The sequence below is a fragment of the Eumetopias jubatus genome, unplaced genomic scaffold (assembly GCF_037043125.1).
Source record: "Eumetopias jubatus isolate StellerSeaLion01/CBP00866 unplaced genomic scaffold, mEumJub1_p1.0 scaffold_14, whole genome shotgun sequence".
Lineage (NCBI taxonomy): Eukaryota > Metazoa > Chordata > Mammalia > Carnivora > Otariidae > Eumetopias > Eumetopias jubatus.
In genome coordinates this window covers 32,913,129-32,941,062 of record NW_028274820.1, presented here as the reverse complement: position 1 = coordinate 32,941,062, position 27,934 = coordinate 32,913,129, and the positions used below count along the sequence as shown (strand labels likewise).

General features: G+C 41.5%; 1 protein-coding gene across 1 annotated transcript in view; it reads left to right on the top strand.

The window, feature by feature from the left end:
* The window catches only part of ABCB1 (ATP binding cassette subfamily B member 1), a 106,835-nt gene extending 83,387 nt beyond the window's left edge, over positions 1–23,448 (top strand). Inside the window, exons 20-27 of the mRNA XM_028118237.2 lie at positions 1,722–1,925; positions 7,456–7,556; positions 8,804–8,944; positions 12,326–12,482; positions 13,038–13,235; positions 19,546–19,752; positions 22,315–22,461; positions 23,245–23,448. Coding sequence (XP_027974038.1) covers positions 1,722–1,925; positions 7,456–7,556; positions 8,804–8,944; positions 12,326–12,482; positions 13,038–13,235; positions 19,546–19,752; positions 22,315–22,461; positions 23,245–23,448 — 1,359 coding nt within the window. The remainder of the gene's footprint in view (positions 1–1,721; positions 1,926–7,455; positions 7,557–8,803; positions 8,945–12,325; positions 12,483–13,037; positions 13,236–19,545; positions 19,753–22,314; positions 22,462–23,244) is intronic.
* Positions 23,449–27,934: the final 4,486 nt, after the last annotated feature.

Genomic DNA, 27,934 nt, shown 5'->3' with positions numbered 1-27,934 from the left:
CGGCTCAGGTCATGATCCCAGGGTCCTGGGATCAAGCCTCTCATCGGGCTCCCTGCTCTGCGGGAAGCCTGCTTCTCCCTCTCCCACTCCCCCTGCTTGTGTTCCTGCTTTTGCTATCTCTCTGTCAGATAAAAAAATGAAATCTTAAAAAAATAAAAAAAGTGTGCAAATGCAGAGAGCTGGCTCTGAAATCCACTTCATTTTTGACTTAAGCCAAATTTGGTTAAGCATCCCTTTGATATAAACTCAGTGACTGCCTCAAAAAAAAAACTGCTCCATTATTCATGCTGTCTGGTGCAATTCCTGGTATAGAATTTAATGTACAGAGGCTCCTGGTAGTTGTAACACCCTTGCCCCCTAATTACGGGTCTAGTGTTTCTATCACACAAATGTTGAATGATTTCAGTGGGTTGGTACTGGAGTGATGGAGAAGGGGTTATAAAGGATTCTGTCCTTAACATTTAGGGCTGAAAGAAGTTTGGGTTATTAATCAATGTATTCGCTCATTTTGAGGGTTGAGAGAAATTTGTCCAAAGTCACAGAGGAGGTTGTGACCAGTCTGAACTCCACTGCCTCGTAATCTATACCTGAGTCTGGTCCCACTCAGGCAGAGGGAACTTTGAGAGTGGAAAAAACATGGGCTATATCCAGATCTGGGCACCATAGCTGGACTTTGGAATGGACTGAGGGCTCGGGTGTTTCTAACATAGAGGAGAGAAGTACGGTATGGAGTAGTAGACTGAATTGACTTTATAGTTTGACTTTTGGCTTTAGAACTGGAAGTCACAGCATGCTACTAAAAGTCATGCTTCACACCCCCTCTGGCATTCAAACTAAAGGCTCTGTTGCCCGATTAATATCTAAATTAAATTCCATTACTTTCAGCTATGTGTAGTTTTTCCAAATCAACTGCAGGTTAAATTAAACACAATAAGCATCTCAAATAGGCCCAGATATATTTGCATATCTGTTTTTTTTTAAAATATCTTATTTATTTGAGAGAGAGCAGGAGCAGGGAGAACAGCAGAGGCAGAGGGAGAAGCCGACTCCCCACTGAGCAGGGAGCTCGACTCGGGGTTTGATCCCAGGACTCTGGGATCATGACCTGAGCTGAAGGCAGATGCTCAACCGACTGAGCCATCCAGGCATCCCATATTTGGATATCCTTAACGACAAATATTAGGCTTAACTTATGAGTAGCTTTGCATCTAATGTTGGAAATTTCCAACATTTCCAGTGCAACTGTCAGACTATTTTGTCTTGTTGATTTCAAGAGCTTGCTTTAGTGATCATGGTTTCATTGATTAATGAAAATTTTCTTGGTATTAAAAATTAGAAGAGAGGGATGCCTGGGTGGCTCATTTGGTTAAATGTCCGGCTCTTGATATCAGCTCAGGTCTTGATCTCAGGGTCACGAGTTCAAGTCCCGCATTGGCATGGAGCCTCCTTAGAAAAAACAAATTAGAAGAGATAGAAATATGTAATTTAACTCTGAATTATTGATCTTCTTCTTTCAGTATTTACTCTGAAGTCATGGAAATCTTCATTTTAGAAACCAAATAAACTTATAAGCAAACCTTTCATTTTTATTTTGTAACTGAAAAGATAATTAATAGAATTTCATGAAACTGAATTGTCATAATCCTGAAGAAAATATAGGCATAGGTTTTAAAGAGAATATGAAATTGTTTCTCTAATTTGTTTTGTGTCTTTTTTTGTAGGCTATAGGTTCCAGGCTTGCTGTAATTACCCAGAATATAGCAAATCTTGGGACAGGCATTATTATATCTTTAATCTATGGCTGGCAGTTAACACTTTTGCTCTTAGCAATTGTACCCATTATTGCAATAGCAGGAGTTGTTGAAATGAAAATGTTGTCTGGACAAGCACTGAAAGATAAGAAAGAACTGGAAGGTGCTGGGAAGGTGAGTCAACCTAAATACAACTGCTGATCTAATAGAGTAAAATATTCTAATCAGTGTTGTTCTGTTACTACTACTTACTATGCTCGGAGAATGTTTTTATGACCATTCCTTAAAGCAGTCTCATTGCATTGGAAGAAGATTGGAAACTGAAGAAAAGGAGCCAGACAAATTCTGAGGCTCACAGGCTGACAACTAATTTTATTAGGCTTTTCTCATTTCAAACCATCGCCTTCACACTCTTCCTTTACACCCTCTCTCCCCACACCCTCCCTCTCTCTTTCTTCCCCTCAAGCAAGCTGAAATCCATTCTTTTATTGAGGAAAGCAGTCCCATTTGATTACATATGTTGGGGGGGAATTAAAATATGGAAAAGTCCAGGTGCCTGGGAGGCTCAGTCGTTAAGCGTCGTCAGGCTTCGGCTCAGGTCATGATCCTGGGGTCCTGGGATCGAGCCCCGCATCGGGCTCCCTGCTCAGCGGGAAGCCTGCTTCTCCCTCTCCCGCTCCCCCTGCTTGTGTTCCTTCTCTCACCGTGTCTCTTTCTAGCAAATAAATAAATAAAATCTTTTTAAAAAATGTGGAAAAGTCCTAAAGGTATTAATTCTATCAGGCTTAAATTATCAGCATTCGTTCCTTTTTATCATGCCTCCTGCTGGCGTCTTATTTCTGTTTGTCTTTACCCTATAATGGATAGTGCTGCTACTACTCCTTTTTCTTCTTCTCCTTCTCTTCCTACATACTTGTTTATTTGTTGTTGTTTTTAAATAAATGCTTGTATGGCATTTACCTTGTTTCCTCCACAATGGTTTACTCCTCATTGTGACCCTAAGAGGGTAGTAATAGTAGGCTCTAATTATTAGTTCCTTTTTCAGTTGAAGCTGAGGCACAGGTGCGTCATGGCCACAGTGCCTTAGAGCTGATAAGCCTCAGAACCAGGATCCAAAGTTGTGCCTCTGTGAAGAAACAGGGAGGTTTCTGCTGATGGCCAAACAAATCCGATAGCACATGGTTTGTATCATTGCGGAAATATAAGTGGTCAGAGCATGACTGACCCCCAAAACTGGGTAGGGATATGTCTATTAGTGGACCCTCCACGGTTCCTAAGAGTTGGGGCAGGGACCCAGAAAGATCCAGTGGCTCTGGCTCTCTAGGCCATGTGTCTGAAGTACTTTGTTTGGGGACCAGGCACCGCACCAGAGAATAAAGAATGATGAAGAGGGTACCTCTTCATGGAGCTTGATCATCACCACTGACACTTTGTCTTCTACCTCCCAGACATCTCCTCAGACTTTTTATCCTGTTTCCTTAGAATTCCTTCCTGAATTCCTTTGGTGCTTCCTAACTAGTGTATGGGAGAAGGACCTCATGTGAGGCTTCCCTTCAGGCTATCAGAGGCCCAGTCTCGAGCTTCAGCAGGCATCAGGTTGTGGGTTGGCCCCTGTCACATCGGCCCCTGACAGGGAACATGTTCTGTGACCAGTCACTCCATTTCATACCCTACTGTCTTGCTTTTTCTACCTGTGGTGTTGACTTTTCATGTGAGGAGAGGATGGAAAAATCTAGGACAAAATGTATAAAAAGAAAATGTGTTAATATTTAATAGTATCATCATTCCCTGAGGGGTTCAGAATGTCCCAGAGAGGAGCCTTAGGTTGTTTAGAGGAAGAAGGTGATCAAGATACTCAGTTAGAAGATAATTCATTAGACACCACAGGTTAGCACTTCTGAGGTGGCCCATCAGATTTAAGACTCTTGGAGTTCTGTCACAGGGGGGCAAGGAAGTGGTGCAGATGGACATGGATATGTGCGAATGTGGCAAGTTCACTGAGCAAAGGTCGGAGGTGAGATAAATGCTCTCAGTGGTGTTTCATGAGACTGGCAAAAGCAGGTAGGGAAAGTGGTGGTTGCAGGACCATCCGGTCCATGTAGTTTTGAAAATCAACTCCCAAAACTCCCAATTCCCGGGTTACCATTGAGTATTTATTATATGCCAGGCATCATGTGAGGAGCTCTGCATGCATTTTCTCATTTGATACTCTTAATCACTCCTTTGAATTCTTATTATTAGATGATAAAACCCACAGTTCAGAGAAGTCGGGTAACTTGCCCAAATCATACAGCGATAGTTCTAACTGACCTCCTTGCTTCCACCCCTTCCTTTCTTGTCCACCCACTTTCTCCATTCTTCTCACAGAAGTCACACTGATCTCTTACAAACACAAATAAGATCACGCTAACTGGTTACCTACCTAAAACCCTCCAGTGGCTTCTGACTGATCACACTTGGAAGAAGATCAACATTTTACCCTGGTTTATAAGACTGCCTGACCCAGCCCCCTCTGACAACTTCTATGAAGGCATCTTTCACGACTCTCTCCCATGCCCACTCCGCTCTGGCCTCATGGGCCACCTTTCAGTTCCTGGAACATTCCAAGCTGGCTCCCTCTGATCTTCCCATGGCTGGTTCCTTTATATTATTCCGATCTCAGCATTATTACCTCTTTGGAGAGGCCTTTCCTGACCCTTGAATTAATTCATGACACTTCTCAGCCCTTGATGTTTCTCTATTTCTTTGTTTATTGATTAGTATACTGTCTTCCCTACTAAGACAGAAGCTCCATAGGGAAAGGACTGTGTCTGTTGGTTTGCCCTTACAGGGACAGAGCAGGCCCAGGATTCCAGAGCAAGATCACGTGGTGGCAGCCTGCTCATAACCTCTACCCTGCCTGTGCCCTGTAGATTTCTGTCACATTATTGACTAGCGAACATCTTAATAAAATAGATGCCTTTTCCTTTTCAGACATAAAAGCCATAATCAAACCTCAGTTTATTTGAGGATAGGGAGAGAAGTGTGAGCAGGGTTTTTTTTTTTCTTTCTAGAAAAAAATATATATATATAATTTTTCTTCAAAATTATTTAGCTTATGATGGCTACTAAAGAAAACTCAATGCTATTTACTCTTCTCACATTAGAAGTTCTCTTTCCTTGGAGCACCTGGAGGGCTCAGTCTGTTGAGCATATGAGTCTTGATTTCGGCTCAGGTGATGAACTCATAGGTCGTGATCTCGTGGGTTGTGAAGTTGGAGCCCCAGGTCAGGCTCTGTGCTGGGGAGTCTGCTTGAGATTCGCCCTCTCCCTCTGCCCCTCCCCCAGCTCTGTCTCTCTCTAAAATAAATAAATAAATCTTTAAAAAAAAAAAAAAGAAGGTCTCCTCATAGTGGTTACTGAGTTTCTATTTAAAACTCTTGGAGAAAGTGAAGCTGTGAAGATGCAGAGTACTAATTAAGCCTTTTCCTAATTGCTTCATCATGAGGCAAGATAAAGATGGTTGTGAAGTGATTACTATATTGTTTTACTCACTATGTGAGGCCTGTGACACATAAACTCACTTGTATTGGGCTGTTTACACCCTCTATGAAGTGACCGCATTTACAGACCAAATCACAAAACACACCTGCCTTAGAAAGTGGTGCACAGAAAATATTTCTTAGAAACCACATTGAAATTTACAGTAAAATCTGTTTTTCAGCAGACATTGTTATAATTTGTTGAATTTCCTTACTAATGCAAAGAACATTTCTGTTTGTTTGGAGCATTATCACTGAAAATATTTCTAACATGGGTCTGAACAAGGATTGTGTGCGGGTTTGGCTGGAGGCGAATTTGTTCCTCTTTTTGTTCTGTACTGTTCTGTACTGGTCCTCTAACTTTTTGTTCTGTACTTCTAGGATTTTCTAAAATGAATGTATATTATTTTCATAGTATGTACAGATTTTTATAAAATATTTTAACATGAATTGAATCTAGGCATTTTCCTATCTTTGTCAGTAGTTTATGGTAAACATGAGTCAATATTCTTGGCCTAGTCGGGACAGAGTGTGATATTTTTAACTTTATTTTTTAAATAAGTTTTTGTTTTTAAGTACATGGTATTATTGTTTTTCTTCTAATAGCTCTTTGCATTACTCTTTAAAACTGACTTACGTTGTATCAAATATTTGCTTTTCTCTTTGAAGTTAGGTAATTTGTAGAGGATTTAGTAAGAAATAAGTGAGGTTTCATGTTTATGATTTTTAAGCTGTAAATCATTCAACTGTAAATGAATGTGTCCTTATTGGATTCACTTCTAAACATGGGGCACCTGGGTGGCTCAGTCTGTTAAAACATCTGACTCTTCTTGATTTCGGCTCAGATCTTGGTCTCAGGACCGTGAGATCGAGCCCCATGATAGGCTCCGTGCTGGGCGTGGAGCCTGCTTAAGACTCTCTCCCTCTCCCTCTGCCCCTCTTTCAGCTCTAAAAAAAAAAGAAAAAAAAAAATCCATTCTGACCAGTGTACAGACCAGAGAAAGGAAGAACATCTTCATAGAAGAGTGATTTCCCTTACTCACTGATTTATAATTCAGACTTACACTTTTAAACATTATTTCTCTTGGAATTACAGAGTTAAAAGGGATTTCAAGACCCTCTTGTCCATCCCCCTCATTTAACATATGAGGAGACCAAGACACAGAGAGATATTTCAAAGTCCCATGGCTGATGCATGCTGAAATCTCATTTTGTGCACTGGAATTTTTCATGTTTTCCACAGTCCTTTACCCAGACTCCAAGAGGATATATTTGTCCTAATTACAAAGACTTGTTGGAAGTTGCATTCAATTAAAACAATAACTGAATGAGAGACACTTTCTGGAAAACAAATGGATGATATGTGCCACATTTCTTAAGAACTCGTTTATCCCCTTTGACCTCGTAATTTCACTTTAAGAACTTCTCTCAAGAAAATCATTTACTTTGGACAAAGGTTTATGTGTAAGGATGTTTATCACAGCATTATTTTTAATAGGAAGAGAATGGAAAACCTTGTTCAACTGTAAAGAAATGCTTAACTGGCTGGGATATTGTGTGGCCCATTAAACATCTCATTATTAATGTATATTTAATGACCTTGGAAAATGCTCTTGATATTTATTAAGGTAAAAAAATAATGATGTAAAAGCCAAAAAGAGAATTTGGTCCCAATTTTGTTGAGTACATATATGCTTAGAAAAAAATATATATATAAGATACACATATATGGAGCTTTTTATTTGCCTTTTTTTATCTTTTCAGTATTTTCCAAATATTCCTCAGTTGTCATGAATGATAATTATAAAGAGAAAAATATAAGCACACATTTAAAATATATGTAAAATAATCATAAACCTAAAATGTGACCGTCACAGAAGAAAGAGCACTGTGATAGATGTAAAATACTGAGTTCTCAGGTGAATTTTGCCCCTATAAAGAAAGCAATGTGGCTTTAGCTAAGTGTCCTCATCTGTTTAAGCCTTAGCTTCTCTCTCTATAAAGAGGAGACCGAATTCGCCAATCTTCTTTCCAGATCTAAAATTTGATCTGATAAATTAGTTTCAGTGAAGAAGCTCATAGTGATATGTAATAATAAAATTAATTTTATTAATCTCTTTTATGGAATTCACACTGATCACCACTATTCATTCACCTTTGTGTGTGGGGGCTCTTTGTTACAGATTGCTACTGAAGCAATCGAAAACTTCCGAACTGTTGTTTCTTTGACCCGGGAGCAGAAGTTTGAATACATGTATGCACAGAGTTTACAAGTACCATACAGGTAATAACCACTGAAGAGTGGGAGGGGAGTGTGGGGAGGCTTATCAGTCATCAGATTTGTTTTCAGAAAGGTTACTTTGGCCAGAAGGTGGGGAACAAGTGGAGAAGCTACTAGAAGGGGACCAACTGGGAAGCCCTTGTAATTATCCAGGAGAGAAATCACAAGACCCTGACCCCTCCGAGGTAGATCCTGTAACAGCAGGCAACTGATGGGAAACAGAGCGGGAGAGGATAGACAAGACAGTCTCTCTGATGCCAAGTTTGGCTAATGACCCTATTATTTGCTCTCAGTGGGGCTGAGTTCTCTATGGCACCTGAAATGTGACGCACCTGTGGGGCCTGGGCAGAGGAGGTGGTGCTCCTTGAGTATGCCTTTCCTTTCTCTCTTGAGGCTGCTCTAGTGGAGAACTTCCATATTTCCTTTAATGCACTTACCCAGTGACAGTTCTAAAAAGTAAGCCCAACCTCTCTGAGTCTCAGTTTCTTATATAGTAAAAGGAGAGAGCTGGACTTGGTTGATGGGTTTTCAAACATTTTTTTAAATTAGAGTCTTTTTTTCTGAAGATCTTTTTATTTGAAATCCCAGTATATGAAACAGATGGAAATGGAGTTGACGTGGTTGAGGCAGAGGTAGGGGGCCCATAGGGCTGCCCACTCACCAGCCTGCTCTTACCTCCACAAAACCCAGGTCATGTGGCTCAGAAAATCCACCAACATTGACGCCTTTGTGATGCCTTCTCTCACTCCCCCAGAGAGTTCAGTGTGTCCTCCTTTCTTTCCCTAACATGTTATTTATAGGGTACCTTCACTGCATAATTATAGGCAACTTGACTGGTGGGTCCCCAAAGGCAAGAATATGAGTCATTGCTCTGTGTCACCAAGCATGGTCCCTGCAGCTTGTAGGTGTTAAGGTAAATGTGTGTTGAATGAATGTTGACTCTAGAGTGCATATTTTGTATGTCCAAAGTGGGGGGAAAGGGAAGGAACTTCCATTTATGAACCCCTAACAGGCTTTTCATGTTTTCCTTGGCTTATTTTAACTTTACCTCAACACTTTGAGGTATAGTTAATCCTCTATTAGGCAGTTTCCTAAATTTTCACAAGTAGGAAAGTGAGGACCAAACTTAACTTTTTTTGGAAACTGAACCCATTTTTGTCTGCCATGCCCCACCGCTGATCTAGCAAATGTTGTGTTTTAAGGGTTGAGCAATGAAAGTCAAGTAAGTTTCATTAACGTCTCCTTTTCAGAAACTCTTTGAGGAAAGCGCACATCTTCGGGATCTCATTTTCCATTACCCAGGCAATGATGTATTTTTCCTATGCTGGCTGTTTCCGATTTGGTGCCTACCTGGTGGCAAATAGATTCATGAACTTTCCAGATGTTCTGTTGTAAGTACTGGGTTAATATTGGCAGTTGAACTCTAGAAATAAAACTGAGGTGAACGTGCTTCATGCCTGGATAGAAAACCTTACTGCAAGGCTTCATAAAGAGATTTTGGTGAATCATAAGGTGAAATTTTGCCTGAGTCTCTGTGTATTATCACGGAAGTACTCCATTTCTTTTGGGGAATCAATGACTGCCCCTCTCCCCAGTGCTGACTCATACATTTGGCCTTTCTGAATCTGTGACTCAGTGGGGTAGTGATTCAGTGAGGGGTTTCCAGGAGGTTTTGGCATTTGGGAAGAAGCCTAACCCTGCACCAAGGGTCTGGCTCCTTTTAAAGAAGTCTCTGAACAGAGCAGTTAAAGAACAGGTGTGGGACACTGAGTTCTGCAAGCCCTGGGAGGTTCTAGGATAAATTTGCTTTCCTTGATACAAGAAGAGCAATTAGAAAGTAAGAGCTGAAGGAATTCAGAAATGACAAGGGAAAAGCTAGACTGGGATTTCTGTTCCCTTGCTATGAATGCAGAAAATTGTACCTCAGTCAGGGGAAGACAGACCTGAACTTAATTACACTTCTGAAGTACTCAAATGTGCAGCTGGGTAGTGAAAAGTATGTATAACCTTTCTGAGCATCTAGATTTTGTGATGGGTGAGACTCTGCCCTTTGATAGCATACCATCATTAGTGGTAGTACAGTTTTACATTTAAACCAGAGTCATCTCAGTCTGGCTAATCTAAGGTGTTAGTGTAATGTTTCCATTCTATTTAGACATTTGCTTGTGCATGCATTATAGTTTGCTCAGGACGACTTCAACAGAGGATTTAAAATTTCTACCTAATACCTCTGTCTGACAAATGATATGCAGGAACTATTTATGACTTGGACCAAAAGATCAAAACTAGGCATCATTGTCATTGGGGCTTCGATTAGATAATTATTTGATATATTGCTTTACTTCAAGGTAAGGCATTGATTGACCTGATGAAAGTTGCTGACACATGGGCATTTAGATTGAGAAAATCAATCTTCCAAGTGAAGGAAAGGAGAGACCTGTCTGAAGAGTAGTCCATTTTTAAAAGATCACACAAGAATAAATGATGATAAGCTGGAGATTAACCATTTGTATAATTTTCTAGAGTCCAGAGGAGAGGATGTGATGGACTCACAGTATTCTTCTGGGAGGGTTCCCAAGCACTATGTTAGTTCCAGGCCCACTGTACACACACACACACACACACACACACACACACACACACACACACACACACAAAACGGAATATTACTCAGCCATAAAAAAGAATGAAATCTTGCCATTTGCAATGACATGGATGGAGCCAGACAGTATAATGTTAAGCGAAGAAAAAAGTCAGAGAAAGACAAATACCTTATGACTTCACTCATCTGTGGAATTTAAGAAACAAAACAAATGAACATGGGGGGAAAAAAAGAAAGGCAAACCAAGAAACACTCTTAATTACAGAGAACAAACTGGTGGTTGCCTGAGGGGAGGTGGCGGGGGTGGGGTGGGGATGGGTGAAATCGATGATGGGGATTAAGGAGCTCACTTGTTCCGATGAGCACCGGGTGTTGTTTGGGAGTGTTATGTTAACTACCTGGATTTTAAATAAAAACTTGGAAAGGAAAAAAAAATATTAAAAATAAGATAATAAAAAGGCATATTGAGAAATGTGTCCAGAGGAGAGCAACTGGAATGTCGAGAGGGAAAGGATTTACCAAAGAGGCAAAGGGCCTTTTTTACAATATTCCAGCTAAGGGCTGGATTATGCAAAAGGATGTACACTTTTCTTCCATTTGAAAAAGAACTTGTTAATAATAGGCTTAATCAAACTTGCTACTTCCTAAAACAAAGGATGGAAGCCGACTTAGGGGAAGTTGCCCAGGGAACAAACATTGAGAACTGGACTTGATACCCTGTAGAGTCCTTCCCAGCTTTAAGCTGCTATGATTCTCATGTCATAGGTTAAGCATGTGGATTGCATCTTGAGAGGAGCATGATACCTGTCTCTAAGGAGCTCACTCTTTGCTGTACAGCTCCCATGTTTTCTAAGAACCCTAGGTAATTTCAGCACCACTGCCCATATCTGTTATTTTTTTTAATAGTTGACACAGAATGTTGCATTAGTTTCAGGTGTGCAACATAGTGATTCAGCTTCTCTATACATTATGATATGTTCACCACAAGTTCAACTACCATTCCTTACCATACAAGGCTATTATAATATCATTGACTGGATTCCCAATGCTGTGCCTTTTATTCTCGTGATTTATTCATTCCCTAACTGGAAGCCTGTCTCTCCCACTCCCCTTCACCCATTTTGCTCACCCACTCCTACCCCCTTCCCCTCTGGCAACCATCAGTTTGTTCTCTGATTTAAATTTTAAAAGGTCTGATTCTGCTCTTTGTTTATTCATTTGTATTTTTAGATTCCACATGAGTGAATTCATATGGCATTTGTCTTTTTCTTTTTGTTTAAGATTTTATTTATTTATTCGACAAAACAGCAAGAGAGTACAATCAGGGGGAGCAATAGAGGCAGAGGGAGAAGCAGGCTTCCCGCAGAGCAGGGAGCCTGATACAGGGCTCAATCCCAGGGCCCTGAGACCACGACCTGAGCTGAAGGCAGACACTTAACCCTCTGAGCCACCCAGGCGCCCCGCATTTGTCTTTTTCAATCTGACTGTGGATATAAAGCTAAGTATCCTTAGCTTAATATCCTCTACGTCTGTCCACGTTGTCGCAAGTGCCCCCATTGTTATTGACTGCCACAATCACACCGCATAACAACCAACACTAAGCCCCAGTGACTCACAATAATAAACATTCATATTTGCCCACAAGTCTGTGGGTCAGCTGGGCAGTTCTGCTGCACGGGGTTGGACATAGCAGATCTTTACTAGGCTCACTCATGTGTGCGGTGGACTACAAGCTAGTTGGCTGGAGCTCACACAGCTTGCCTCCATCTGTGCCTTGTCCTCTAGCAGGCTAGCTGGGCTTGTGGTAGTGCTGGAGAGCGGAGGCACACAAAGCCCCCTGAGTCACAGGCTTAGAACGGGCATCAGTCACTCCCACCACGTCCTGTTGGCCACAGCAAGCCAGATTCAAAGGCTAGGAAAACGAATTCCCCTTCTTAAACAGAGGAGCTGCCAAGTCAACATTACAAGAAGGCAAGGAGAGAGACACAGATGAAAAATGGGGCCATTTTACAGTGTATTACACTGACGTGAACTATATGAGGACAATGGTTTGTTTTATTTTTTAACTTCTGTTTTCTGTTGTGTGAGGCAGTGCCCTTTGGTTGTAGAACTGTCAGCTGTCTAGCATTATAATCCTAACTCTGTGCATGCTTCATCTGTGTTTTTGCAGGGTATTCTCAGCTATCGTCTTTGGTGCCATGGCGGTGGGGCAGGTCAGTTCATTTGCTCCTGACTACGCCAAAGCCAAAGTCTCAGCAGCCCACGTCATCATGATCATTGAAAAAACCCCTCTGATTGACAGCTACAGCACGGGAGGCCTCCAGCCGGTGAGTTTGATGTTTTGACGGTAAGATAATTCCTAACGGATGAGTGGAAGTATTCTAAGAGGAAATTTAATAAAATCTGTGGGGTTTTTTTTTTTATCTGCTGGGAATGAAAAGAAACCTCCTAGATCACGAGGTCATTTTAATAAATCATTTTATTAAATCATTTTAATAAATAAATAAATATTTATTTAATAAATAAAATAAATTTAATAATCATGTATGTTAACATCCAGTACTTTTGTATAACAAGGCTACTAAGGAGATAGGTAATACTGCCCAATTTATGAGCAAATCCTGTTTATCAGGTTTTATTCTGTGTAGGTTACTGTATTCTTGGGTAATATATTTGAGTTAGCATATCTGTGTTGTATTAACAATACATGCTATAAAAACACTGACTCTTAGATCTTATGGATTGCATTCTGGCAGTTCGAAATGCAGCCTAATTGTGATACAAGTTCACTGTCTTTGGATACCTAGCGGTAGAGGGTGTTCTCTGGACAGTGAGTTTTTGGGACTGCAATAATCATCTTTTTGTTACTGTTCTGATCTTAGAATACGTTGGAAGGAAACGTGACATTTAACGAAGTCGTGTTCAACTATCCCACTCGGCCAGACATCCCCGTGCTTCAGGGGCTGAGCCTCGAGGTGAAGAAGGGCCAGACGCTGGCTCTGGTGGGTAGCAGCGGCTGTGGGAAGAGCACGGTGGTCCAGCTCCTGGAGCGGTTCTATGACCCCTTGGCTGGTACAGTGGTGAGCACACTTTCTTACCTCATTTTAACTTTTTCATCATCTGATTATACTTAATGTATTTAATTCTTGACTGTAAGCCACAGTTTTTCCAACCTTTAAACAACAGTCTCACTTAAAGTCTGACGTCCTACCTGCAGGCTCCAAGCTGTGTCTTTCCTAGGCAGCTTCTCCAGCCTCTCTCAAACTGCCCCTCCACCCTCCTTCGTGAGCAGCCTTTTTATCACCCCTCTCCCTTCCCTTGGCTAGGTTCCCGCTTACATGAGAAGATCTAGCAAAAAAATGTAAGTAGCCTGAAAGATAGAGGAGGGGGAGAGGTACTAAGAGAGACAAGTAAGGCAGGAGCCAAGGATGGGGACTTTCAAGAAGGAGAAGGTAGTCAGCAGGTAGGAAGATGAAGCCTGAAAAGACATGACAGGATTTGGCAAGGAATGGGCTACTTGTGACATTTTAAAGTATACTCAGTGAAGTGGGGTGCTGGTGGGGATGAGTTTAGCGTGGCTGAGGCACAGCAGGAAGGGGGAGTGGAGATTGAGTGCAGACTGTCTAGAAGATCAAAGGTGAAAGAATGACTATCAAGAACAGCAGTGTGAGCGGGGAGGCAGAGTCCACGGGAGAGGTCCGGGGGGGGGGGGGAACCTGGAACATTATGGCTGAGGGTGAGATAAAATCATTGAGAGAGGGTATTGAAACACCTTCTAAGGAAAAAAAAAAGCAAGATCAACAAATTTAGGGAGCGGATAAAGAATATAGAGGGATTCCCTTTCCTTTCATGAACTAAAAGAATAAATGAAGGGTCACGTATATTTGTTCAACATTCAACAAACGTTTACTGCGTGCCTATCAGGGACTATCTTAGGTTCTGAGCTGAGATAGGAGTCATGAAGGGAGTGGTGAAATTTTACATGACTACAAGGGAAAATAGGAAAAGAATCAAATTAGGAAGAAATAGAAGAAATTTTTATTATGTAGGTATATAGTTATTGGTTGTACTCAGAGGTGCTATTAAAAATATTTAATGACAAGGATTCCTGGGTGGCTGAGTCGGTTAAATGTCCCGAGACTTGATTTCGGGGCAGGTCAGGTCATGATCTCAGGGTCATGAGATCAAGCCCCACATTGGGCTCCGTGCTGGGCATGGAGCCTGCTTAAGATTTTCTCTCTCGCTCTCCCTCCGCCCCTCCCCACGCTTCCCTTTCTAAGGAAAAAAAAAAAAAACTAACTACTAGAATGTCATGGGCAAACAGAATGGACACCTGTTCCGTAGTCATATTGATGCCCCAGCTCCATATGGGCCCCACTTGCATTAATGACTGTCCTGAAAAGAGAGCTTTCAACCTGTAGTCCAGGGCTCTTTTTAAATTCAGTCACGCTTAGTCATAAATATTTCTTTATTGTAGTCTATTCGGTCTGTTTCTTAACAGCTACGTAAGTTTTGTCGCTTATTTTTACTTTCTTATTTTATATTTTCCGTGAATTCCGATTTTATGCTTCAATTGTGCTGTTAAAGTTTGAACAGAGGACCCTAAAGGAAGAGACAAAAGAAGTAATTGCAGAAGGAAATGTTAGCTCTCAGACACTGATTATGGCCCTTAACAGATGTTGAGTAAGCAGTGTATTAAATGTTGAGCTCTAATGAATTATAGGTTATGATGTCTGCACTCCAAGCCTTTACCTGAAGAGATGGGGCATATACTTCCATGAGTTACATAAAAGAAGATAGGCCTAGAGCTGGCTCTTAAGGGATAAGTAGAGCTGGTTGCCTGAGAGTGAAAGAGTGAGCAGTCAGGAGGATGTCATTTGATGCAAGAGACAAACTGAGGGTTGCTGGAGAGGAGGTGGGTGGGGGGATGGGGTAACTGAGTGATGGGCATTAAGGAGGACACGTGATATAATGAGCACTGGATATTATATAAGACTGATGAATCACAGACCTCTACCTCTGAAACCAATAATACATTATATGTTAATTAATTGAATTTAAATTTTTTAAAAATTTAAAAATTTAAAAAATAAATACTAAAAATAAATAAATTTGCAGTAGAAAAAAAAAAGAAAGATAATGTGGGCTGTGGTTGATAGTTGATTTGCTCCCAATGTCCTTATAGCCTATTTTGGCTGAAATAGCAGATTTAATGAGAGTTGTGATTCTTAAACTTTTAAATTATAACCCATTTAGGAAGAGCAAAAAAAAAAAAAAAATCTCATGACCTCCCCACTGCACTCATAGTCACATGTGTTAGTTTAGCACTGCTACTAAAGAGAATCAGCCTATGCCTTCCAGATTTTGCACAGTGCATCTCGCTGGTAGAACCACGGTTACTTCCAGAACCAGAAGGGTTCCTTCCACTCCCTTTGTATATGGAAGGGTGGACAGAGAAGAATATGGAAATGAATGCTGAGTGCACAGGGCAATAACCGTCGCAAGACAGCACTGAAAACGCAAGGAAAACAGCATGTCCTTGTCTATTGTAGGAACGCTGTTATCTGCTCCTGTACATTTATTTGTGCTAGATTTTTGAAGTACTGCCAAGTGTTCATAGCAGCCAGCATTCTTAGCGGAAGTGTCCTTAAGAAGCCCGAGTAAATGTGTCAGGTTTTGTTTATGAACATCTCAATTAGTACCCCTTAATAACCCAGTTAGTAGGTGACTAGTAATTAGTTCTTGTTGCCATGTAAAACTGAGTGTGGATCTGAGCGTGATCGCTCATGGTAATGAAGAAAGATGGGCCCTGAGGTCAGGACGTCCTCATGACCATCAGTGGGCCTTGAATGAGTCCTTGAGACATAGTGACCGGAGCTGTGGTTCTTGGAACGACTAAAGAACACTGTCGCCCTGGATCATTCCACTCCGTCAGGATCTGGCCTGTTAATTTTTACAATTTTCCCAGATGGATTCTGATGCCAGCCATCGTTTGAGAACCACGGAACTGGTAAATTTGAAAGGTGTAGGTTAAATTAGGGAGAGTCTTGAAAAGTGAAGCTACTGAGTTGTACAGAGGGGGTATTCCAAGTTTTGTGGGGCCTGCAGGTTATATGTTTCTAGGGACTCTACTTAAAAAAATACAAAATTATGAATGTAAAATTAGGCACAAAAGTGAATATTTACTTCTAACAAAACAAATCACAACAAAATATTAAAACCTTAAAGATTCAGGTCCCTTTTCTCATTTGTATATTTATTTATTTGAGTGAGAGAGAGTGAGCGCAAGAGAGAGCATGAGTTGGGGGAGAGGGAGAAGCAGACTCCCCACTGAGCAGGGAGCCCGGACTGGGGCCTCGATCCCAGGGACCCCGGGATCATGACCTGAGCCAAAGGCAGACGCTTAGCCGACTGAGCCACCCCAGCGTCCCTCAGGTGCCCCTCAGGTCCCTTTGCTCGTTAGGTTGATACATAAATACTCACTTGGAAGAGCATCCTGACGGCAGCTTGGCCTCCCTCCCCCCAGAACACAGTTCAGCTGTCAGCAGTTACCTGCAATTCAGGACTCTTGAAGCCAAACTTCATTACCTTCCTGTTAAATCACCTCTGGTCTAAGTCTTCCCCGACCTTTCCTTTCTCCCCTCCAGTCTATCACATGCACCGTCGTCAGAAGTCCTGTTGTCATAGTCTGGGTATTACCAGGTGGGCCCCTGAGCTAACATGGGGCATTCCTCTGTGAGGGAGGACATAAGGTACTTGTGTTACCAAAACCCAACCTATAGTGTATAAATTCAATCCTAGCTCCCCTAGTTACTGTGTGATCTTGTGTAAGTTACTTAACTTTGCTCATTTTTTGAATCTGTAAAATGGAGATTAAAACACCTACCCCAGGGGCGCCTGGGTGGCTCAGTCAGTTAAGGGTCTGACTCTTGGTTTCAGTTCAGGTTAGGATCTCATGGGTCATGAGATGGAGCCCCATGGTCGCTCAGCAGGGAGTCTGCTTGGGTTTCTCTTCCTCTGCCCCTCCCCCCCCACTCACCACACACACACTCTCTCTCTAAAATAAATAAATCTTAAAAAAACAAAAAAACACAGCTACCTCACTATGGTTGTTGTGAAGATTAAACAAGAGAATGCATGAGACATGCTTATCACTGGACCTATAATATAGTCAGTGCTCAATAATTTATCTGTAATCATGATTTCAGAGTAAATACATAGAGCAGAATAATACATATTTTTAACATTTGATTGTGCTAATGAAGGCAGCAGTGCATTTAACCATCTAGGATAGAGATAGCTAGTCATTTAACCCAGTTTTACCTTATTATTACCAAGGTGTTTACTTTTCTGGTCAAGTTTTATTTAGGTCAGTATCTTTTGAACAGTGTTCACCAATTGCCCAAATTTCCTTGGTCTTCCCTCAGACCATCACCCATGCCTCAGCCAAAGAACCTCTGCACTGGTGTCTTTCACATTTGGGCTTGTAAACATGTTTTCTCTACAGAAAGGATGCTTCAGCTAACACAGGCTTTAAGTATTTGCAATTCCGGTGCATCTTGTGGGGATGAGGGCCAAGAGTGTTACTGTATTCACCTTGATGGAGAAACTCATTAAAACTTGATGGGATCCTTCACATTTGTCTAATCATATTAGTTAGGCAGTGTCTGTTTTCCTCCCAGGAGCATAAGCTTGGAGAAAATTATGCTACTCCTTCCCTGGACTTTCCATTTCTCACGTACAGTGTTCCACCTCATGAGATCTGCTGTTTTGCCACATTCTTGTATGGTTTTTACTGCCTCTCTCCACCCTCTACTTCCCACCCTCACTTAACACTGTAAGGAAGCCTAGAATATAGATGCTGAAATAGTCTCCATGGCAACTGGGCTGGGTACTAATAAGGTCATGACTGTGTTTCCTATCCGTGCACTTACCAGCTTCACAAACAGAAGCTATGTTCCCGCGGCAAAGACTGTACCTTACCCCTGGCTAGCTGTCTGCCAGGGACACCCAGCCGGCACATGGGATCCAGAGAGTATATATAACACGGTAGACACTCACCAGCACTATGAGAAAAGGCTGAAGCTGAGTCACGTGCTTCTTCAGAGGGGATGAGTAGCTCTCTCACTTGAATACCAGTTCTCTTGCAAAGTAAATCTTTTGGGCAGACTTATGTGCATCCGAACAAGGCTAGAAGGAGCACTCCCCAGGCTCCTTCAGGGTAACCCCAGGAGCCAGGTCATTAGAGAAGAGGCAGCTTCTCCTTCCTATTCCACTGGCCCAACATTGTAGATGTCTGTCCATCATTTCGTCCGCCCAGCCTGCGTCCAGCCACAGTAGTTTTAATGACAGCGACACAGAGTTACCAATCTCTGGCAGTCTTGGAGCACATACCCAGTGCCCAGCACTGTGCTGAGTGGAATCTAGACATGATCTCATGCAGGCCTCAGTTCTATGTGTTTAGGAATATTATCATAATTCCCATTTTACCTTCAAAGACACTGTCAGAGAAATTAATTCATTTTCCCAAGATCAACAACTATGTAGAGATACAGGCGCCGCCTTCCCACACTTCTTTTCCATTTAACTGCTGCATCCCATTTGTCCAAAACCTGATTCTTAGAAACCTGACCTGCAAACCTATTATGTGCTCACAGTAGTTACTGATTTCCAGTCTAATCTCAGCTACTTTTCTTGTGAAAAACTGATGTGTAAGAATAAGGATGCCGGCAAATTTCATGGTATAACACCGTACAAACTTATTACCTTACAGATTCTGGAAGTCAGATGTCTAGAATGGATTCCACTAGGCTAACATCAAAGTGTCACCAGGGTGGTGTTCCTTCTGCAGGCTCTAGGGGACAGTTTTCTTCCTCTAGCTCCTGGCCCCTTCCTCGAAGCCAACAATGGCTTCAAAGCCAACAGTGACTAATTGAGTCTTGGTCATATTGCACCACTCTGGTATTGTCCTGCCTCTCTCTTGCACAGTGAAGGACCCTCATGATTACACTGGGCCCACCTGGATCATCCAAGATCATCTTATTTTGAAATCAGCTGATGAGCAACCTTATACCTTAATTCCCTTTGCCATGGGATGTAGCATTCAGAGGTTTCATGGATTAGAATACGGATATCTTAGGGGTGGGGGCATTATCCTGATTACCACATGCATATATTGGAAACCAGGGTTAAAACAGAAGGAGCATGACAGTTCATCAGAGCATACAATTATGACCTTGTTCAGTTGACTTTGACAACCCAAACTCAACAGAACAACAAAAATGTTGTCCCATGGTAACTTGACAATTTTAGTGTACAAAATAACGATACTGATTTTGCTAAATTAAAAATGTGCCGGTTCTGAAGTTACCTATGAACTCTCGTTTTCAGCTAATTGATGGCAAAGAGATAAAACACCTGAATGTCCAATGGCTCCGAGCACACCTGGGCATTGTGTCCCAGGAGCCCATCCTGTTCGACTGCAGCATTGCCGAGAACATTGCCTACGGAGACAACAGCCGGGTCGTGTCACAGGAAGAGATTGTGCGGGCGGCCAAGGAAGCCAACATACACCCCTTTATCGAGACACTCCCTGATGTAAGTCTTCCTCCAAATTAGGAGCCCAAGAGCCTGTGGCAGCCTCCCTGGCCTGCACTTTTATTTCTAAAGGGCTGGTTTTCCAAAGGTGAAGAGAAGTGAGCAACCGAAATACACACCTGTATACAACATCTTGCGCTACTTCCTATCCCCATTTGATACCGTGTTTGCATGATCACCCGACTGGCTCCCCCTGTGAGCAAGCCTGACCAAAGAGTGCATATTTGGAGGAAGCCTTTCCCTCTGAGCCTAAGTACAGCACCCACAGAAGCAGGCACAGCCCCTCCACCCCCATTTCTCTCCTGACCTTCTGCCTCCTTGCTGCTCTCCCCCAAGCTGCAAACCTACCTCTGTGGAGTCGGGCCAGACTGGGGAACTGAACCCATGTCAGAAAGAAGGCTCTCCCTCAATAGAGCTGAGCCCTTGGAGTGAGTGTGGTATTATGTAATCTCTCATCATTGCACATTTCATGGCCCCCAAGCTCTGCTTATAGGGCTGATTCTAAAACCTTCCTTGGGGCTCCCTGAGCTGTTGTCCATGATGCCCCCTGAATTCTTCCTGGGAAGTTAGATAAAAGGAACCTCTTGCCCTCTCTTAAGCCCCTTAGGTGCTGCATTTTGAAGTCACTTTGACCTGGCTTGTCTATATGCCCTCCCATTATCACTAGTTAGTTTCTTTAAAATAAGGAAACACCCCTCAAAAATAAAGCTCAGTAGCCTCAAACCAGCAGGGAAGGCAATTTCCTTGTGGGGAAGGATGGCGATACCAGCTGGCCCTAACTCTTTTCCAAATTTCCTTTTCTTGAGGCTCTTCTTCTGATAACTGCTGCCACCACATCATAGACCCCCAGAAGAAGGAATTATCCCTTTCCCCTCCATTTAGTCTTCTTGCCCAGCTGTGGATAATCAGTCTTTCCCAAGGCTAGAAAACTTGAAAGATAAAGCTTCAGTCCCTTTACTAATGATCTCAAAATATGGGCCTGAACCATCACATTAGAACCTGCTGGATCAAAAACGTTGGAGGTAGAGTCTAGCAATCTTTGTTTTAATAGCCCAGATAACCAGGCTGCAGTGTGAGCACCACTGGGCTAGGGGTTAACAAAGACAAACACAGACAGTAAATATTAACTTGCTTATTAAATATACCTTGCCCCTCTGGCATTCATTTGTCTGCCACAGGGACCCAGCCTTTCTGGCCTCCTGGCCTTGAGCCCTGTTTTCTGCCGAAGGAGCCACTTCTTTATCTGATCAATTTCTACTAGGATTTAGCTCACCCTGCAGGAGGCTAGTCTGGTTACTGACTTCTTCAGGGTTACAGCCCTGCCTTTACCTGCTGCAGGAGGATCACACAGTCTCAGTGCAGCCTGGGAACCCCTGCCCTCACATGGGACACACGGTGCTCCTGCCTCCTGAGGCACCTGCGGTCCTGGGGTCCTGGGACTCCACCTGCAGGTGAAGATCTCAGTCTGACTACTGTTGAACTAGGGCAACCATAGATAGCCAATAAAAATAGGCAATCCTATATAGAACATGAATTTTTAAAAGTGAAACTCCGGGGGTCAGAATCAGAGCCCATGATTTGACTAAAATTCCAGCCTGGCAAGGGGCTGAAAATGATGACAGTATTGTTCTCTAGGTTACACCTGCTGTCACGTCTTGTTCCTGCTCTCCCCTTCATATCCTTTTAACTCTTGTCCCTGTCAACCTATTAAGTAGTTAATGACAATTACCTACTGTGGGACGCAATATGTGAAGAACTTTGGGAGAACTCTAAAATCAAAAAATTAAAAAAGGAGATTTTAGCTTTTAAAGTTAGATATCAAGATGAATTTCCTTAGCATCCATTAAAATTTTTGAAGTCTTAGAGATTTATAAAAACAGATACCCGAAGGCTAGCTAGCATCCCAAGAAATGGCTTCCCTTCCTGACTTCAGTGCAGAGAGCACCACCTGCTGGTTTTAAGTAAAATGAGCTTCTTCATTTATCGCATAGCCCATTTTAAGTCCAATTTCCTTCCTCGAACCAAACCTGTCCCAAATATAATGAAACCAGAAGACTGGAAGAGACTAACATTGTAACAGTATTCTTCCTCATAAAGCTATTGACTTGCTTACACTAAAACATAGCTCTCAGACCCAAATGTTTATTTTATTTAAAATTTTTTTTAAAGATTTTTACTTATTTGAGAGAGAGATAGAAAGAGAGTACATGTGAGAGCACCAGCAGGAGCAGGAGCAGAGGGAGAGGGACAAGCAGACTCCCCCCTGAGCAGGGAGCCCAACATGGGACTCGATCCTAGGACCCCAGGATCATGACCTGAGCTGAAGGCAGACGCTTAATGGACTGAGCCACCCAGGTGCCCCCAAATGTCTATTTTCAAGAAGAGAGATCAGACCTGCCATTTAGAGCTACATTTTTGATGTTTAAGCCTCTGTGAGCCCATTCGTAGCTTCTGAACCAAAATTTGTCTGTTTATGGAAGTAGTCATCCTATTTTCTGTGAGCAAACTCTTTTTTTAGGATTATCAATTCTCTGTTTCATAATAACAAAACCCTATTCACAGAAATATAACACCAGAGTAGGAGACAAAGGAACCCAGCTCTCTGGGGGCCAGAAGCAGCGCATTGCCATAGCTCGTGCCCTTGTTCGACAGCCTCATATTTTGCTTTTGGATGAAGCTACATCAGCTCTGGATACAGAGAGTGAAAAGGTAAGCATTTAAATTGGATTCATTACCCTTGAATTGGTTGTCCTTAAATGCTTCTGTCTTCCACGGTAGAGAACAAAATTCAGCCCAGATAAGTTATTGTTACTTACATCAGCTTTCCGCAGAATGTGGACACTTTCTGTAGCTGTTATTCAGGAGACCTAAGACAAAATAAGGGAAATAAGTCTTAGAGCACTCAGGCTCCAAAAAATAGCCTTGGATCAGTTCGTATTGACCAAAGACTCCGTGTTCAGGAGGCCACTTTCCCATTTCTACCAGTGGCATCTCCAACTCTAAAGAAGTGGGAGGTTAATACACTGTAAAAGCTGACTCTACCTTAAGATAAATATTAGTAATCCTTTTCAATTTGAGAAAAAGTTGACTATGCATGTATCTGAAAGACAAATTAATTCTTTACTAAAATCCCAAAATTCAAGGAGGCTGTTTTCAGCCTGTGCTCAGTCTCCCTGGATTTGCTGTAGAGCTGCACCAGAGGGTGGCTCTGAAGGATGTTGTGTGGGTGGGCACACCAGTAAATGTCTTCAAATGACTGCACAGACTGTATTTATTGTCATAACTTCAAGAGTAGATGACTCCTGCCTTGGAACTAATCCAGACTGGGATTCCTTTATCTTCCAATACGACATTCTTTGCTTTGTGAATTCTATGATAGTTCACTGATCCCGTCATTAAGGAAGGACCTATTGTTGGAAGATTGTGAGCCTTCTGGAGGAGGAAGGGAGAGGACAGTTTTTATCAGAATTAATTTATGTGGTTATTGATCAGGTTGTCCAAGCAGCCCTGGACAAAGCCAGAGAAGGCCGCACCTGCATCGTGATCGCTCACCGCCTGTCCACCATCCAGAACGCAGACTTAATAGTGGTGTTTCAGAATGGCAAGGTCAAGGAGCATGGCACACATCAACAGTTGCTGGCTCAGAAAGGCATCTATTTTTCCATGGTCAGTGTCCAGGCGGGAGCAAAGCGCTAGTGAACTGTGACCATAGGAGCTGTTAAATATTTTCTAATATTTGTGTTAAAACATGGCATTTAATCAAAGTTAAAAAGTGAGTGCTTACTGGAAAAACTCTGTAGAATTACCTGTTTAACATTTCCTGCCACAACCGAAGATTATTTCACCAAGGTCAGAGTCTCCAGATTTTGTAATTAAAGGAACCAAAAGAAACATTATCAAATGAAATAAAATACTGGTGTTAATTGCATTATAAAACTTATAGAATAATTCAAAGTAGACTTTGTTAATAAATTATATAGTTTTTTTAATATTTTCTTATTTGTAACTTACTGCCTTGCTGAAAGATTATAGAAGTGGCAAAAAGTGCTGAATGTTTGCATAAAGTGCTATAATAAAACTAAACTTTTATGTGACCGGAGTCATCTTGTCTAAAATGCTTGTAAATACATCATCTCCCAGTTGGAATATTAAAGATTCGTTCTGCATTTGAAAGACTTCTTTAAAAACTTCCATTAATTTTTGTGAGAATGGTTAAATAATGTAAATAATTCCCATTGCACATGTCTTTTCATGGTGGGTCCTGCTGAACTACCAGTCTTCATTCTTTGTGGATGTGATCCTGCTGGTTCTTGTGTTTCTACATTATGGTGGCTCTCAAACCAACCACACACATCAGTGCAGAATTCTAGGGGTTGGGGTGGAGCACAGGATGCGAACTTGTGAAGTGTGTACTCTGATGTACGTCAGATATTTTGCATTGCTCTTATAAAGGGCTCTTACAGGATTTTAATATTTCTGCACTTTAAAAAAATATATAACAACTCTTTTTCTGCTTTGATAATGAATCACTTTTCCCAGTAATTGGTCTCTTCCAAAGCTGATCCTTCTGGTATGTATGTATGCAAGCATAAAGAAAACAGAAAATACCATGAAGAATGATACTCTGACTACAAAAGAAAAAAATCCAAAAGCACTACAAACAAGATCGAAAGACACAAGCTGGTGGTAGTATTTGCCATATTTATTGCAAAGAGTTGATATCCTTACTATCTAAAGAATTTTAAAAGGAAAAAAAAAATTCTATCACCTCCAAAGAAAAATGGGCAAAGGACATGATCATGACCAAAGAAGAAATACATTAGAAAAACAAAAGAAGTGCACAATCTCAGTAATGCAAGAAATGTAGATTAAAAGAAGATACTCTGGAGGAGTAATAGCGGCCTCATGCGGGAAATCTTATTTTGTCCTCCCCCCTTAACAATAATTTAGCATCTATCAACAGAGAGAAGTGCCTCTGTGGGAGCTGTGGGATCCAGCACCATAAGCCAAGGGTCCTGAGAAAAGTCTCACCCACCTGTGTGTTGGGTAATAGGCATATAGACTTTGGTTCTGGCTATAGACCCTGTGAACTGGCTCCAGGCCCTCTCAGCCACAGTCCTAGAAAACACTGTGTTCGACCATCAACCATGGATGAAGTCCAGAAGTCCAGAGGAGAAGTTCCAGCAAAAAAAATTAGAGTAAAAAATTCTAGTTTGAATGCACTGGAGAGGGTAAGAAGAATGGCTTGGCTGGACTTGTACCACTCCTCTCCCAAGGCAACACAGCTGAGGGCCCAAGAGAGATCTTAGCCCCTGACTTCTCTTGTGGAGGGTGGTGAAAGCATGAAGAAGCACATGACTTGGTTTCTTTTCCTCATCCAGAGTACTGAATCTTGAGCTGCATGACTTCGGTGGGGGTGGGGGTGGGGGCAGGGGAAGTGGTGGGAAGAAACTGGGAAAGCAGCAGATAAGGCTCTCAGAGGGCATTGAAGAGATATGAATCCTACCAACTGTGTCATAGATTCTATCAAGAAACTCAGCTACAAACCATGGGGAGTACCTTGCCTGCAGATCCCCTCAACTGACCCATGGAGTACCCCAGTGCTCAGTGTTCTCCACTCACATGCACATAGCCCCTGCCCAGGCCTGTGGCTGGTTCTTTGTACAAGTTCCAAAGGTGGTGGGAAGAGCAAGGCTTGGCAGACAGCTAGTGAGTACACACAGAAGGCTGGCCCGAGTCTGTGGGCTAGGGAAAGGCCACAAACTTGAACTTTACAGCAACCTTTGGTAAAACAAAAGGAAGGCAGTCACTACATGGCCTGGTGTGGAGTCAAGAGAAGACACATAAGCTTAAGAACTCTGCCAGTACAGGGAGCAGGAAGTGTGCATCAGCTATATTCATAGAGGGTCTGATGATACCTTCAAGTTACTAGAGGAGCTGATGGAAGATAGGTCTCTCCTGAAGCCAGTGATTAAAGACTGGAGGTGACTGCTACTTCATAGGGGAAGACAGCAATGCAAAACTTCACAAAACATGAAAAAACCAAGGAAGCATGACACCATAAATGGATCACAGTAATTTTCCAGGAACTGCCTCCACAACATGGAGCTCTTTGATTTATCTGGTAAATAATTCAAAATAGCTGTTTTAAGGAAACTTGATGAACTTTAAGATAACACAGAAAGAGAATTCAGGAAAACAATACATGAGCAAAATGAGAAGTTTAACAAAGAGATAGAAAATTTAAAAAAAGAAACAAGCAGAAATTCCGGAATTTCTGCTCATTTCTTTTTTTAAGGAACTGAAGAATACAATGAATGAAATGAAAAATGTGGTAGAGATTGTTAGCAGAAGAATAGATCAGTCAGAAGAAAGAATCTGTGAGACAGAAGACAATGAGACAATCCAGTCAGGGGAGAACAAAGCAAAAAGAATGGAAAAGAATAAGGAAAGCCTATGTGATCCATGGAATACCATCGAAAGAACCAGTTTCTGAATTATTGGCATTCCAGAAGGAGATGAGAAGGAGAAGGGGGCAGAAAATTTACTTAAAGACATAATGGCTGAGAACATCCCAAGCCTGGAAAGAAATTGGATACTCAAGTTCACAAAGCTCATGGATTACCACATAAAATCAATTTAGATCCCCTTCAAGACACATTATAATAAAGCTGTCAAAAAATTAAAGACAAAGACTCTTAAAAGTAGCAAGCGAAAAAATAAAAGCTTGTAACTTATAAGGGGCCCCTATAAAACTATCATTGGGTTCCTCAGCAAGAACCATGTTGGCCAGGAGAGAGTGAGCTGATACATTACAAGTGCTGGGAAAAAACATCCCCGCCAGCCAAGAATACACTGTCTGGCAAAGTTCCTCAGAAAAGAGGGAGAGAGATTTTCCCAGACAAACAAAAGCTGAGGGAATTCATCACCACTAGAACTGCCTAATAAATGCTGAATTGAGTTTTTAAAGCTGAAATGAAATGATACTAATTAGTAACATGAGAACATACAGAAATATACAACATACTGGTAAAGCTAAGTGTGTAGTCAAATACATAATACATAACAATATAGTATTATAATACTATAATGTGGTGTGTTAACTGCTTAACTCTAGTAAAAGGATAAAGGACAATAGTGTTAAAAATAACTGTATAGCTGTAATAATTTGTTAATGAGTCCACAATATAAAAGAGGTAACTTGTGACCTCAAAAACAAAAAGGGGTAATAAAAGGTTAGTGTTTTTTATGCTAGCTTCTGTATGTTTTGTAAAATACACTGTTACACCTATAAGATGTTTTATGTTAGCCTCATGGTAACCACAAGGCAAAAACCTACCGTAGATTCACAGAAGATAAAAAGAAGGGAATCAAAACCTACCACTATGGAAAATTATCAATTCGCACAGGAAGGCAGCAAGAGAGGAAGAAAGAAACAAGGGAACTGCAAAATAGCCAGAAACCATAAGATGGCATTGTAAGTCCTCTCCTCTCTATCAATAATTACTCTGTGTAAGTTGATTGAATTCTCTATTCAAAAAGAATAGAATGGCTGGATGGATAACAAATCAAGACCCAACTACACACCGCCTATAAGAGACTCACTTCAGCTTTAAGGATACATGTAGGCTAAAAGTGAAGGGATGGAAAAAGATATCCCATGCAAGTAGAATGCAGGGGTAGCTTATCCTTGTATCAGACAAAATGGACTCTAAAGCCAAAAATGGTAACAAAAGCAAAGAAGGTCATTATAGAATGATAAAGGGGTCAGTTCATTAAAAAGATATGATAATTGTAAATATATACGCATCCAACAACAGAGCATCTAATATATTAAGCAAAATACTGAGAGATCTGAAGTGAGAAATAGACAACAATACAATAATAGTAGGAGACTTCAGACAATACTGGAGGACTTCAGGACTCCACTTTCGATATTGGGTAGATCATGCAGACAGAAAATCAACCAAGAAATGTTACTTGGACTATACTTTAAACCAAATAAGTTAACAGATATGTACAGATATGTAGATATGTAGAGATCTTTCCATCCAATAGCAGCAGAATATACTTTCTTCTTAAGCACACATGGAACATTCTCCAAGATAGGTCATGTGATAGGTCACAAGTCATAGCAAATTTAAGAAGATTGAAATCATACCAAGTATCTTTTCTGACCATA